This window comes from Mustela nigripes, chromosome 11 (assembly GCF_022355385.1).
Source record: "Mustela nigripes isolate SB6536 chromosome 11, MUSNIG.SB6536, whole genome shotgun sequence".
NCBI lineage: Eukaryota > Metazoa > Chordata > Mammalia > Carnivora > Mustelidae > Mustela > Mustela nigripes.
The window spans coordinates 30,748,611-30,763,744 of NC_081567.1; the positions used below are offsets into that span (position 1 = coordinate 30,748,611).

At 51.6% G+C, this 15,134-nt stretch overlaps 1 protein-coding gene across 1 annotated transcript in view; it reads left to right on the forward strand.

The window, feature by feature from the left end:
• The window catches only part of TEKT5 (tektin 5), a 35,941-nt gene extending 30,360 nt beyond the window's left edge, over positions 1-5,581 (forward strand). The window contains exons 6-7 of the mRNA XM_059415978.1: positions 2,940-3,094; positions 5,262-5,581. Of these exons, the coding sequence (XP_059271961.1) occupies positions 2,940-3,094; positions 5,262-5,478 (372 nt within the window). The 3' untranslated portion in view covers positions 5,479-5,581. The remainder of the gene's footprint in view (positions 1-2,939; positions 3,095-5,261) is intronic.
• Positions 5,582-15,134: the final 9,553 nt, after the last annotated feature.

Here is a 15,134-nt window from a genome sequence, read left to right on the forward strand (position 1 = left end):
GACATTTTGGAAGGGCAACGCGGGAATCCATGAAACCGTGAAATAGTGAGTGAACGAAGAAGGGATCGGGCACCTGAACAAGAGTCGGCACTATCCCTAGACCCAAGAGCCAGGCCTTTTGTCAAGTTGCAGGCCCCCCAGTTGCAAGCCCTGAGCTGGGGACCAGCGGGTGAAGAGAGCAGATGGGGAAAGCCAAAGCAGCCCAGCCTCAGAGCGCTGGCCGCTGGCCGGTGGTCTCTCAAGGCTCCTTTAGCGGCAGAGGGGAGTGCGCTGGGAGCTGCCTTCACGGCTGGGGCAGGGCTGGCAGGTCCCTCCCGCAGCCGAGCCTCTGTGATGTGTGTCCTTCCTACCCCATCACGCCAACAGGCCGCAGACACGTAGACGGTAGAGGGAGGAGCTGTTTTCTCACGGGGCCGTGTGATGCCAAGAAGCGTTTTTCCTCTCTAGAAAGCTGAATTTTTCTTCTGTAGGAGGCTGGGGTGGTGCCTCCTGAGATTTGTGACAGCCTCCCCCTCCCCCAACACACAAGGGCACATTTCTAAGGAAAATACCCACTTCTAAGAGAGCTATCTCCCCCCGCCCCCCGCCCACCACCACTGGAGTGTTTACATGGAAGTTCAGGTGCCGAGCACCGAACATTCTTCTGGGATAATGTTTAACCGACACATGGTTGGCGGCGTCACTCTGGTCCTGGGTGGCTCAGTGAGGACCACGAGAGAGGGCCAGCCTTCCACCTCATGGGCTTTGAAGGAGGCTGAGCAGTCCCCCTGCCCCCTCCCGTGGCCCTGCTGCCCGTCTCAACCCCAGTAGGGAAAAGGCCTCCTGTTGTTACTCTGAAATAGAAAAATGCTCTCTTTCTAGACTTTTTTTTTTTCCCCCTAAGCTAATAGGGAAGCGAGGTTTTTAAAGCACTTTCTTGGTGCTCATAATATAGGGGCTCAATGCAGCTAAAATAGTCATCCCGGTACCTGTTAGGATCTGTGAATATCTCCTAGCCCAAGAACATATGAAAAACATGAATCTAATGTCCTGGAAGGTGGGGCCTGGGTCTCATACTTGCAATCCCTGCCCCATTCAGGAGCCCTGGCATTTTCGTGTGCAAGCAGTTTTCCCTGATACCGAAATTTGGAGATGGACCCGACCATATAAAGTTTTGGGCACAACTGTTTCCAAACTTCAGTGTGGATAAGGACCGTGGAAGGGCTAGCCAAACATCTAGACCTCCAGATCCCACTGTGATTCACTCCTTCATTCAGTCATATGTTCATTCATTCATTCTATGACTCTTTATTGAGCTCCATGAGTAGAGCTGGTCGATTTAGCAAATAAAAACACAGGATGCCCAGTTAAACCTGAATTTCAGAGCAACAACAGACCATTTTGTTGGTGTTGGTGTGTCATTTGCAGTAGCCGACACACATTCACATAAAAGGCCTTGTTGTTGATCTGAAATTCACATTAAGATTCATTAAGAGAATCTTGTGTCTTATCCGGCAGCCCTCAGTCTGTGCCAAGCACTGGCCCTGCCGATGGGGATGCCGTGTGGACAAAGTAAGGCCCCCACCTTCTCGGAGTGCACGTGCCTGTGAGGGAGGCAGACAAACAGCTAGCAGAAGGAGGGATGCTGGAAGTCGGAGTGGCAGGGGTCCACGTCCAGGCTTGTCAGGAAGAGAGCACATAGGACCTCGTCATTGGGTCCTGCCAAGTCTGAAAGCGGTGTGAGCGACCCACAGAGAGTCCCCTGGAAGGAGAGGGTCATGAAGACTAGAACTGCTCACAGTGCTGTTAGGGACAGGAGTGGATGTGCGCGGAGTACTCTGGGTCCCGGCGTACTTACGGTCAGCCAAGTGCAAGATCGGGTTCCTTCTGTTCCTGTACGACGCCAGCGTGGCTCGTCTCCGTTCGTCCTCTCGTGCTTTCATTTTTTTATTACGGAAAACTTCAAACACACAGAAGTAGAGAGAATCCTATAAAAGGTCCCCATGGACCCAGCACGAATATCACCGTTTTGCCAATCTTTTCTTGTAATGACCTTTTTCTGATTTTCGCTTTATTTTCTATTGAAGTATAAAACTCTTGCAGTAAAGTATACAGCTTGATGAATTTGGATAAAGATTTTTCTGCCTGTGTTTACACGTAGGGAGCCTCCATACCAATCAAGATATAGAGCATTCCCGGTCCCCGGCAGGCTCTCTCCTGTCCCTTCCTGGGATTTGTACTCCCATCAATTGTAGGGCATTATACTGGGGGAAATATTTCTACACATAAGTAGAAAATGTTGAGTCTCTCTCTCCCGTGTTCTCCCTTTCCCCCACCCCCTTCCTTCCTTCTAGTTTATTTACTGACCTAGTTACTAGAAAGGTAAATTTTGGATTACAAAAAGATCTAGAACAACCTAGATTAATTCAGATTCAAGTGGATTCAATCATAAGCTTTTTGGATTGTTTTGGACGATTGTGTTCATCTTTTTTTTTTTTTTTAAGATTTTATTTATTTGTTTGACAGACAGAGATCACAAGTAGGCAGAGAGGCAGGCAGAGAAAGAGAGAGAAGCAGGCTCCCTACAGAATAGAGAGCCCGATGTGAGGCTCCATCCCAGGACCTGGGATCATGACCTGAGCCGAAGGCAGAGGCTGAACCCACTGAGCCACCCAGGCGCCCCGATTGTGTTAATCTTAAAGGCCTTTCTCTTCCTCCCTCCATCCCTCCCACGGAACACTCATTGGCCGACTCCAGTGGACTCTGGAGATTGGAAACGTAGCCAGCCTTGGCAGCTGCCCCTCCCCCACATTCACAGGGTCCTCAAGCTGCTTTCCAGGGTTGTCTGAGGAAGAGCGCAGCCCCCCTGCCACAGGCGTTCTAGGTTGGGGAAGGAGTCATTTAAGCACCCAGCCCGGAGCTGGCTGCTTCCTTGACATACCCCTGCATGCTCCCCACAGACGCTTCAGGAGATCTTCCAGGCGGAGAATACCATCATGCTTCTGGAAAGGTCCATCATGGCCAAGGAGTGCCCACTGAAGGTGGCACAGACACGGCTGGAGTGCCGAACCTGGCGGCCCAATGTGGAGCTGTGCAGGGACATCCCACAGTTCAAGTGAGTGGGGGAGACCAGGACGGGGATGGGTGGGTCTCCAGAGCTCCCCAGAAACCTAGGTCTGAAAAATGGACTGCTCCCTCACCACTGCCGATCAGGACAGGTACCCCCACAACTCAGCAGGACATGGGGCAAGGTCTGGAGTTCCCGGGCCCCCTCCATATCCTCCCCCACCTTGAGTTCTGGGCGTCCTCCAGCTTTCCACTGGAAAACTAAGGAGAGGAAGCCTCTCAGGCCAGAGACATGGTCTGTGTCCCAGGGTTGCTTCCCCGACCCCTGCCCACCCAGGAGAGAGGCGCCAGCTCCCACCCCACCTTGGTCTCCATCTCCGTCTTGGAAAGTTCTCCGTGAATGCTGGAAGAGGAGAGCTGCTTCTGTGCACAAAGGGCCTCCTCACTGAAGAGGGGGTAAAAGGCTCATGTAGCCCCAGAGCTGGGGTTTGTGAGCTTGGGGTTGGGGTTTGGAATGCATTGAGGGCCAGGCAGAGAAGGAACAGGCTATCAGAAAATCTGTGTGACCAGGGGCGGGCCCCTCGGTTGTGTGGGCCCTCCATGCTGGGGCACTGTACCAGCTCCCTGTTGTAGCCCGATAAATGCTCACGAGTCAGTGGCTTGTCCTTGTCCTGAGCTAGATGTGTGGAGATGTGAGAAGAGCCGGAGAAGTAAAGAGAGGGAGGAAGAATATTCGGAGAGAAAATGGCTCCAGGTGACGCTGTGTGATATTCACACAGCCTCGTTACTACCAGATAGTCACTCAGGAAACGGAAAAGCTGTGTGTGTGTGTTGGCAGGGAGTGGGCAGGAAAGTGACCCCAGGCTTTGATCTTGGAGGCCTGGCTACCTGCTCCTTGGCCTGCTGCTGGTCTGGAAGTTCTTCACCCCTAGATGGGGGGGCAGTGTCCAGGTCCCACCCCAGCTAGGCTGCAAGGGGTCCAGCTCCCTACGGAGGGTTGGGGGAAGCTCTCCCAGTCCTCCTGCACCCGTCCCCGCTTCTCAGATGCTCAGGTTGGATCCCAGCACCCTCTGGGTCCGAGGGCTCTCTGATAACCCATCCCAGGGGACTTACACGGAACAGGGCTTTTGGGGACCAGATTTGTCCTGGAGGTCCTACTGCTCTAGGACAAGCTCCCCGCCTCTTTGTGCACCAGCTGTGCTGCTGAAGAGGGTAAATGGGGAGCATGGATGGGTCGTGTTTGGCTCAGGGGCCCAGGCAGTGTGCACGTGTGTCTCTGTGTGTGTCTGTGTGTATGCACACACACACGCGTGTGCTTGACTTGACTGTGTTGGGAACTGAGCAGACAGGAGGACAAGCCGTCTGCCTTTTCCAACAGCTGAGCTGCCCCGTCCGTTCATTACTTCCTCACCCCGCCATCCTTCCTTTACCACCGTGGGGCCTTCTTTCCTGTTCCTTCTACAGATAACCCCTCCCCCTCTCCCATGAGTCAGGTCCCATCCATGCCCATTCCTGAAAATGAACACCTGTTTAAATTCACATATAAATTAATTAACAGAGACAAATGTTAAAGCTCAGCTCCTTACATCCACAAGCCACATTTCAAGCAGGTGGTCATAGGCTGCCCTACTAGACAGCATGGAACATTTCCGCGGCTGTGAAAAGTTCTGAAGTTCTGTTGGACAGCTCTGGGATAGAGCCCCAAGGAGCTAAGAGGTTCCAACCTGTTCTGTGACCTCTCTCTAGCTCAGACCTGCCATGGGGAAGCCCGCCCTGATATCTAAATCAAGACCTTCCAGTAGCCTGAGCCGAGAGTGGGACCCCAGACAGAGCCCCGCCACCGAGCTGACATCACAGCTCACTGGGCGAATTCATTCCCTAGGCCCGCTGTAACAGGAATCTGAGTATCTGTTTGCAGGTCTCATGGGCAGGTACCCAGGAGCGGAATTGCTGGGTCACATGGCTAAGTCTACATTTAACTTACTGAGAAACTGCCAGATTGTTTCCCTAAACACCCTGTACCTTCCTTTGTGCTTCCTTTGTGCTCAGGGCCGCTCCCCTGTCTGCCCGTTCTACCTCTGTCTCCCCCGACAGCTGAGCCTTTTCTTGCTTGCTCACGGTGGTCCCCGGTGCCTGGCACAGTTCCTGGCACCTCATAGAAGTGTTGGTGCTGACCCACTCCATGAACCGCACCTTCCCCTCTGCTCTGGCCACAGGCTCGTGAACGAGGTGTTCACCATCGACGACACCTTGCAGACCCTCAAGCTGAGGCTGCGGGAGACGCAGGACACGCTGCAGCTGCTGGTGATGACCAAGAGCCGGCTGGAGCACGAGCTGGCCATCAAGGCCAACACACTGTGCATCGACAAAGACAAGTGCATGAGCATGCGCAAGAGCTTCCCGTGCGTGCCGCGCCTGGTGGGCTGCTCCTGAGCCTCGGTGGCCGGCCCCCGCGTCCAGCCCCACGCCTGTTCCGGGTGCCCGGCATAAAAATGAAAAAGGCAGGAAAACAAAATAAAGTGTCATTTTCTCCCTTTCCTCCTATCATGGAAAAACAAAAACCAAATTATATAAATACATATATTAAGAGCTAAAATAAACATGCCCAAAGCAAAGATCCCGGAGCTCGTTCCTTGCTGCAGAACCAGCCTGGCGGCAGATCCCAGACCAGATACCGATTTCTCGGGGACAGAGCATTGCGAGGTTCTTGGCATCCCCAGGAAATGGAAGGGGGCACATTTTTGTGAAACCTGCTCGTCCATTTAGGAGCACATTATAGACCATGGGATCCAAAGATGGGACACCAGAGCTGAGAGTCTGGAGCCCAGCTGTCCCCCAGGAGCTGTGTGGCCTTGGACAGACTCCCGACCTGAGCCCCCTCATCTGTGAAAGGTCAGTCCCAGGGAGAGGTGACAGTCCCGCTGTGTGGGGCAGGGGCAAAAAGCTAGGATTTGAAGCCAGGAGTCCTGGTTTGAATCCCGGTGTGGCTTTGTGGGGTGTTTCTGAAATTGCCATGGGAAGAAAAGGAGATGAAATTAGTTCTGTGGGTGGGGCAGGGGGAGGCAGGTGAGGGTGGAGGAAAAGCTCTATGAGGATGTGACATTGCTTGAAAACATTAAACACAGAATTCCTTCATGATGCAGCAATTGTACTTCTGTGTATAACCAGGAGTGTTGAAAACAGATACTCAAAAAAAAAAAAAAAAAAAAGAAAAGAAAAGAAAGAAAAAAACAGTGGTACATGGACATTCACAGCAGTGTGCTAATAAACACAATAGCTAAAAAAGGGAAAACAACCCAAATGTCCCATCAGTGAATGGAAAAACAAGACACAGCCTGTCCTTGCAATAGAATTTTGTTCCGCGTAAAAGAAACACCTGCTTCAACATGGGTGGGCCATGAAGACATCACACTAAGTGAAAGGAACTAGACCCAGAAGGCCTCATTCCCTGTGATTCCGTTTATATGCAATGTCCAGAATGGGCAAACCCCCGAGCTGGCAGATTGCTGGGCCTTTACGTGGTCAATTTTTATGTCACGTGACATTCACCTCAATTAAACCAGAGAAGGAAAAGTCACGAAGGATAAGGAGGTGGAGGCAGAAAGAGGGTGGGTTTTGGGTGAGAGAAGAGGCCTGAATAAAGCCAGGGAGCTAGGGTTCCCGATGCAGAAGCCCTTGCAGAGGCATGTGAATCATCTCGAAATAGTTTCAACTTTTTGTCTGGAAGGCCTGTGTTTCCCAGGCTTCATTATTCCCATCCGTGCTTCCTAGAGTTTACTGTGCATGCGCGGAGCTCCCCCAGCCCTTGTTAACTTGCGGTTTCTGAGTCCCGAGGGCTGAGCAGGAGCCTGAGGGTCTGAAGTTCTGAAAAGCTCCTAGATGCAGCTCACAGTCCAGGGACCTCGCCGGGAGTAGTAGTAACACCTCGACAGTCTGCCCTAAGCTACCACCGCCTTTACTGTTACTCCATCTTTCAGACCTTTGCACTTAAAAACAATTACAGATTCATTTCAAAGGCAAATTTGTAGCATGACTGCAGACCTGTATCTACGCCCAGGGCCGAACGAAGCAAAATGTTGCTAATGTCTGGTTAGGAAGAATTGTCTGCCCAAGGTGATCTTGGCTGAATGTTTCTGTCCTTTTGTTCAGAAGGGAGATCAGCAAATCCTGCAGAGGTGTTAGAGACCATCTACCGTCCAGCATCCCCGCGGAGGCTGCCCTTGAGGTAAGCTTGCTTGAAAGAGGACAGAGGGTCCGTTTTTGTACAAATGAGTTTCAATCCTGTTTCAGTCCTTGAATGCAGGAATCTAGGCGTGTCTGCTGGGCCGTGGTGGGGGGCGGGGATCTTTAAACGTGGGGATGCGAAATGACCACATTGGTGTTTTAAAAACAATTCCTCCATGCAGAGGAGTCAGGAGGAGAGAGAAGCTGGAGGGAGGGAGTGGGGTGGAGAACCCATCTGTTAGAGTTTGAGGCAGAAGGGCACGTGCCTCGTTTGTGGGGCCGAAGCTGCAGAGTGTGGCTTGTAGGAGGCCAACGGTCAGGATGGGACAGAGGAAGACCCTTCCCGGCAGCATGAGGGGGTAGTAGAGGCAGGGAGAAGTCATAACTAGCCTTTTATACTAAGAGTCCAGATCAGCACCCAAGAGATGTCCTGGTATAAATATCAGAAAGGCAAGTGGGAATGTGGTGTTGGAGCTCAAGAAGGAGGCTAGCCGAGGCTGGGCTTGGAGGCCGGGAGGTCTCAGGAAGAGGTGGGCTGGCACAGGGAGATCCCGAGAATAAGAAAGGGGGGTGCTGCTGGAGTGCCGGTAGGGGACCAAGGGGCCCAGAGAGCACAGAGTGGGGCAGGCAGGGTCCAGGGGAAGCAGTGTCCTGGGGATCGCAGAAAGATGCAAACGTGGGGATGTTCCAAAGAATAAAGCAAACGCTTTAGAAGCAGGTGTTCTCAATATCCGGCTGGCCAGGACACCCACGAGCACGCTGTTTGGGAAAGCAAATTGGCCACGTGCGTCAAGACCCTTAGATGTATCCACACCCTTCCAGTTAGGAACGTCTTTCTTCAGACTCTCTTCAGGAAACAATCCCAAATGCAGACCCAGCTGTGTGCGCTAGAGTTTATTTTTCGTAAGAGACCTCTGAGCGCCGGGTCCAGCAGCAGGAACAGAGCGGCTAAGCAAACCACGGCAGAGCCGAGTCCTGGGATACTGAGCAGCCGCGAGACTGGTGCCAAGTGCTTGAATGCCGGGGGAATGTGCTTGTAAGGCCGAAAGCCAGGAGACAAAACTGTGTTCTTAACTGGTCCACGATTGCGTCAAAAGTGCACAGGAAAAAAGATTGTATTGAAACACACTGGTCTGCTCACAGTCGATGGTAAGCAAGCGCTGGTGACTTGTTTATAGGATGAATTATCTGCCGTGAACATGTGTTCCTTTATTAATCGGGAGGAAGTGCTTTTGTAAATAGACCGTAGTTTGCAGTAGTTTGGGATTTATAAAAAAGTCTCAAAGAGGACGCGCGCAGTTCCCGTGTGCCCGTCGTCTGCCTGGCCTGATGTCTGCATCTTCTCGAAGGGTCCTTACGGTGCGTTTGCCAAAACTAAGACATGAACGTCAGCGCGTTCATGTTAACAAACTCCGGGGTGTGTTTCCATGGCTCAGCCTTCTTCTGTCCTAAGATCCGACCCAGGGTAGCACATGGTGTTTAGTGGTTAATTCTTGCTTTCTGACAGTTTCTCGGGCAGTCCACGTTTTTCGTGACCTTGATGGTTTTGAAGAGTTCCTGTGTTTGTCGGGATTTGAAGGGATTCATCAAATGTCTCTGAGTTGGGGTTTGTGTGATGTTTTTCTCATGATTAGTCTGGGGTTACGGGTTTGGGCGGGGGGAGGCCCCTGAGGTGAAGTGCGCTTCTCGTCCCCTCGTATCAGAGCATTGGTGACATCCCCGTGGTGGGTGTTGACCCTGGTGATGGTGACCGATCCCTTGGGGAAGGTCGTGTCTGCCAGGCATTCCCCACGTATGTTCCTGCTTTTTCCTTTCCATGCTCTGGAAGTAAGTCACTAAGTCTAGCCCACACACGTTCAAGAGCAGAGGGAGTAAGGCTCCCCCATCTTGGAGGGAGAGTATTTCTATATATTTTTCGTAATTCTTCCCTAAGTATGTCCCTTGTCCCTTATTCATTCTATCATTTATTTGCACGGCTGCACTCATGGGCGTTTACTTTAGGCTTTGAGTTATCATCTAATACTGCAGTATTTACTCTGTCGCTCCAACTGTTTGGCCATTGGAGCTCTCTTTCAGGTTGGTTCCTTTGACCCTTTGACACAACCCCCCCCCCCCCTTCTGTCTTCTGAGCACTTCCTCACTTTCCAACCCTACAAGATGCTCCAGGCTCCTCTTGATTTTTTTTCCCCCTTGCTCCGTCTTTCAAATCAGCCATTTCTCCAAGGAGCCCTGGTTTGGTTTTTGTTTGTTTTAGTTGTTGGGTTGGTTTTGGTTGTTTTTGCTTTGCTTTGTTTTGTTTTGAGACTAATAATTAGAAGCCAAGGTCTGGTAATGGGCATCAGCTATACTCAAAGAAAAAAAGTTGGGGGGGGCGGCCCTGGTTGGCTCAGTTGGTTAGTGTCTGCCGTCTGCTCAGGTTGTGATCCTGAGGTCCTGGGATCGAGCCTCGGGTCGGGCTCCTTACTCGGTGGGGAGGCTGCTTCTCCTTCTGCCTCTCTCCCTGTCTCTCATGAATAAATAAATAAAATCTTAAAAAAAAAAAAAAAAGAAAAAGAGACAAATTAAAAAAAAAAAAAAGAAAAAAAGGAAACCAAGGTCTGGGTGCTGGGTGTGCTGATTGTTCAGAAATTTTTTTAAGTTTCTCTGGTGACAAAATCCGCTTAACATAAAATTGACCATCACAGCCACTTTGAAATGTACATCTGCGGGGAATGGGTGCATTAGGGACGCTGTGCAACCTTTACCACCACGTCTCTGTGTAACTTTTCATTTTATAAAGCTGAACCTCTGCACCCGTTACACACCCGCCGCTCCCCCGACCCCGACTGCCGCCTTTCTCCTTTCTGCCTGTATGATTGTGACCACTCGACATCATCCAGGTGAAATCCTGCGACATTTGTCTTTTTTGACGGCTTATTTCTCTTAGCATCGTGTCCTCCAGGGTCAACCGTGTTGTAGCATCTGTCAGAGTTTCCTTCCTTTTCAAGGCTGAATGGTAATCTGCTGTATGGGTCTACTACGATTCGTTTCCGCATGCCTCGGTCAGTAGACTCTTGGGTGGCTTCCATGTTTTAGCTGCTGGGATGATGCCACAGTGAACATAGGTGTACACCCATCTCTCTGAGACCCTGCTGTCAACGCTCTGGGCTGTATACTCAGAAGACGAATTGCGGGTCCTTTGGTAATTCCATTGTTAACCTTTTGAGCAACTGCCTTGCTCTTCCCCCCCAGGCGTTCCTATTTCCTTACATCCTGGTTAACCCTTGGTCTCTTCTGGGCTTTTGACAATAGCTGTCCTCACGGCTACCACGGGGCATCTCACTGTGGTTCTGATCTGCGTCTCCCTAATAATGAGTGATGCTGGGCGGGCTCATTGGAAAGAAAATTTTGTAGTAAGAGGTAAAGAAGGGCTACCAGGTTTGGAGCCCAGGAGGCTTTGGGCGAACTGCCAGAAGTGATTGGGGCAGGAGGCGAAGCGAAGGGGATGGGGATGCCCTGAGATTCTGGTCATCTTTGTACCCTCAGCCCCTGAACACAGAGGGTGTCCCATACATATTCTACTGAGCGGATGATAAATGCTCAAATAAGCATATATGAATGCATATATACCCATCATGGACTGGTGGGTTGTTTCTGAGTTTAAGGAGAAAAAGACGAGGGTGGTTGTGTTTGGATGTGGGGAACGTAAGTAAGCCTTCCCATCCATCTGCTGTTTACAACCCAAGAGGCCAGCGATGTGGGATCCCAGAGTGGCCCTCAGAAGCTGGCACGCTGGCCAGCCGTACAGGGTGTCTCCCCACTGTAGCCCAGGCAGGAAATCCCAGAGACGAGTGCTGGCTCCCTGCCAGGCCTAAGAACAAATTGGGAGGACTTGGAGGTTCTCCCAGTTGACTCGCATTCCCTGTCCGCTCAGAAGAGATACTGCCCAGCTGGGCTCCAGGGGACGTACCACTCCCTAAACAGGGTTGTGTGTGTATGTGTGTGTGTGTGTGTGCAAGCATGTGCTTACACTTCTAGCCTTTTCCTGCCTCCATGGCCTGACCCAGCATTTTAGCATTTTTCAGAAGGCCAGGCAAGTGCCAGAAACCCAGCAGACCTTGGAGGCAAAGAGAGAAGCCATGAGAAAGGACATGGGACTGAAGACGTAGGAACTGACAGGGTTGATAGGCGTAAGACCTAAGTCTCAATTTGTTGGAAGCTTTCAAAAATGTATTGAATTCATTACTAGCATTTCAATAACAAATTCTGCATTACGATTTTTGTTTGTTTGTTTGTTTCTCTTAAAGCTGGGCTTATCTGACTACTCCACACCCACATTCCCCTGGTGTAGCTCATCCGCTGAGCTCACAGCATTGATTTTGTCACAGTCCCCACTATGCCCTATTGCCTCACACCAGTCTGGCTTCACCCCCATATCTTGCCCGCTGACCACTTAGGCAACTGGTTTATCCCTCTACATTGTCGAATCTCCCTGAAAAAGCCTTTGACTCAGTCTACAAAACTGAGGCTCAGGGGCTAGAGAAAGACAAGGGACTTCAAACATGGGTGACACGACTACAGAGGAAGTCAATTTAGGTTAGGGAGCAAGATGCCTGACACCTGTCCCGTTGTCTTCCTGCGACACCCTGCTTCCCCACTGTGGGCATTTTTTTATCAGTTATTATTGTACCAGACACCCACACGGACTCTCCTTGCAGTCCACTTCCCAGTGGGGATGTGTTTAGAGGAGGAGCACGGGGTCTAAGATGTGGAGGCTGGAGCTGTAGAAGGCCAGGACCCTTTGACCTTGGACGCTATTGTGTGTATTCTCTTTCCCAGTCCCGCTTCAGTCATTCCGCAAAACTGAGTCCAGGAAAGTAGAGTAAACCCTCAGTAGTAATGCCCTAGGTATGCAGAAGTCCTGGGGATTTTTCATGTTCTGGTTAACAAAGGTGATCCCAGAGGCCCCTTGTTGGTTTTAAGCTTCAGAATCGTAGGAAGTTGTTTGCATGAATGGACGGAGCTGCTGAGGGCCTCGGGAAGGATACTTTCAACCCTTCATTTTTGAGAAGAGAACGCCCCATCCAGAGAGGCACAGTGACTGGCTTCGTGTCACACAGCAAGCTCGAGGTGGAGCCTGTCCTCTCCGTTCTCTCCAGCGTCTTCTTTCACTCCTGCTCCCTGCAGCCAGCTCTGCCTCCCCCACTTCTCCACGGGGATTGCCCAGCCTTTGCTGGCACCCCCAAGTCATGCTCCAAGCCAGGCCCTTCCCATGATGTGTTTGCCCATCCCACACCTCCGCCCTTCACCCCTGCATTTCCCCTGTGGCTTCCCCCGTACCATCTCTCTCCCCCAGCCCCAGTGAAGGCTGTGGCCAGTTACAGACCGCCTGCATTTAAGGAGGACAACATGATTAGTTTTTTCTTTTTTTAAGATTTTATTTATTTATTTGAGAGAGGGAGAGAGGGAGCGGGGTGGGGGAGGGAAAAGAGAGAGAGAGAAGCAGCCTGGTTGCTGAGCACAGAGCCAGTTGGGGGCAGGCAGGGGCTTCCTCCCAGGACCCTGAGATCATGACCTGAGCCACCCACGTGCCCCAGCGTGATCAGTTTTAACCTACGTATTCACCCAAGAAGCCAAAGCCATGGCCAAGATTGCGAATGAACCCATCACCCTGAGAGGTTTCCTGTGCCCCCACCTTGGTTATACCCCTGCCCCCGAACTGGCTGATTACTGATTTCTTTCTGTCACTGGAGATTAGCTGTGGGTTCTAGGATTTTGTGTAGATGGAATCATACACTGTGTTCTCTCTCTTTCTCTTTTTCCTCTTTTGCACTCCCCATAATTGTTTTCTGATTTGTCTGTGTTGTGAGCGTCTGTAGCTGGTTCCTCTTTACTACTGAGTCATCCACTGTCCCTCTCCTTGTGGTTCTGGTAAAACCCAGTGCTCCATAAGCCAGTGGGACCTGCCTTCCCTAAGCACAGGGGATCCCATCCTCGCCCGTCCTCCGTGCCCAGCATGCCCTCCGTCAGGATCCCTGGGGAGGCCACGACTGGGGCGGAGCAGCTCCTGGAGCCCACGTGAGCATCAAGACATGGGCAGAAAAGACACATAATACATCTCCAACAGCATCTAAACAACTGTTTACGTGTCAGTAGACTCTGCTGTGTTCCACCAATACATTTATTGAACCGTCATCCGCTTCTGTTGTTACGGATTTTTCTCCACAAATCCTGGAAACAAGGACTATCTGTCATGGCTGGAAGGAAGGGGGCCTCTTAATTGTTTAAAAGGGGCGGTGATGCGATGTCCTGGCGAAAAGCTGGGCTCTCCAGGTGGATCCGGATTCTAATGTGGACTCCACTCTCCATTAGCTGTGCTGCTCTTGGGAGAGCTGCTTGACCTTTCTGTTTTCTCATCCGTAAAATGGGTCCAATAAGACTCTTCCATTGTTGTTGCCTAAAACACCCTTTTACGGCTGACCGTTAAGACGAAGCGTAACTCTGTGCATGAAGGGTATTCAGTACTATTTTTTAAAAAATATTTTATTTATCTGACAGACAGAGATCACAAGTAGGCAGAAAGGCAGGCAGAGAAAGAGGAAGGGAAGCACACTCCCCACTGAGCAGAGAGCCTGATGTGGGACTCAATCCCAGGTCCCTGAGATCATGACCCGAGCTGAAGGCAGAGGCTGAACCCACTGAGCCACCCAGGCGCCCCCAGTACTATTTTTCCAGAAACAGCTCACATTTACAGAGCACTGCTCTGTGCTAGACAGTTTATCAACGTGCTGTCCCATATGACCCTCACGCAGCCCCAGAACACAGCTGTTGGCACGTCATTTTGTGGACGTGGAAACAGAGGCACAGAGAGGTTAAGAAACTTGCCCACAGTCACACAGAGAATAAATGGCTGAGACGGGCCTGAAGCCCTGCGGTGGGACGTCAGGGTGTGAACTGCTGACCACAGCCTTCCAAATGAAGGAAAGCTATGCCGAGGGGGCCCATGAGTCTGGGACGGGTCTGGCAAGGCCACTGGCAAAGGCCAGCCCCACAGGAACAGAATGTCCCACCAGCCTTTCTCGCCCAGCAGTTGCCCTGGGGGAAGAGCCCTGCTGACGTATAGCAGAAGTAATAAGACTTGGAAATCATCTTCTGCGTGCTGATGAGATGCGGGGTACTTGACCCTGTATCCCAAGGAAGCCTACACTCCTCCTTCAGAGTAGCTGTTGTTTCTGTCCCCATTTTACAGAAGAGGAAACTGAGGCAGAGAGCGGCTAGGTCACTCACCCACAGGGACACAGGATGAACTGGCACTGGCCCCCAGGTGGCTCCCCAGTGGTGCTCCCCACCCCTACACACACACACACACACACACACACACACACACACATCAACCAGCATCAGGCAGCGAGACGCTGGGAGGGAGGCGGCTGCATTTTTGGCCTTGTCCAGAAATGTCAGTGCGTCACCATCATACAAAGTCCTGGCTGTTTGCTCCTGTCCTTCCCGGGGCCCTCCTGACAAGTGTCCCCTCACGGAGGCTGAGGGCGGAGGGGCAGGAATGGGAGGCAGGTTCAAAGCACGCAATTAAAATTCCTAAGGAACTATGTGAAGTCCTTCTATTCCTCCCCTTAAAACACATACAACATTCTTGATCTCTGTATGGGGCTGGGGGCTGGACTTGAAGCCTCTCTCTGCACCTCCTTGGGTCCCATGTGACTGCAGACAGGCTCCCTGGGAGGAAGGAATTCAGTGTCCCAGAGACAGCTGGTCCCTCCCTCCTCCCTACCCAACTATGCTGCTTGGGATTCCTGGCGCTCCTCTGGGGGCAGGCATGGCTGTGGGCACCCATGAGGAGCAGAGCCCAGGGCCCTGGGGACATCCAG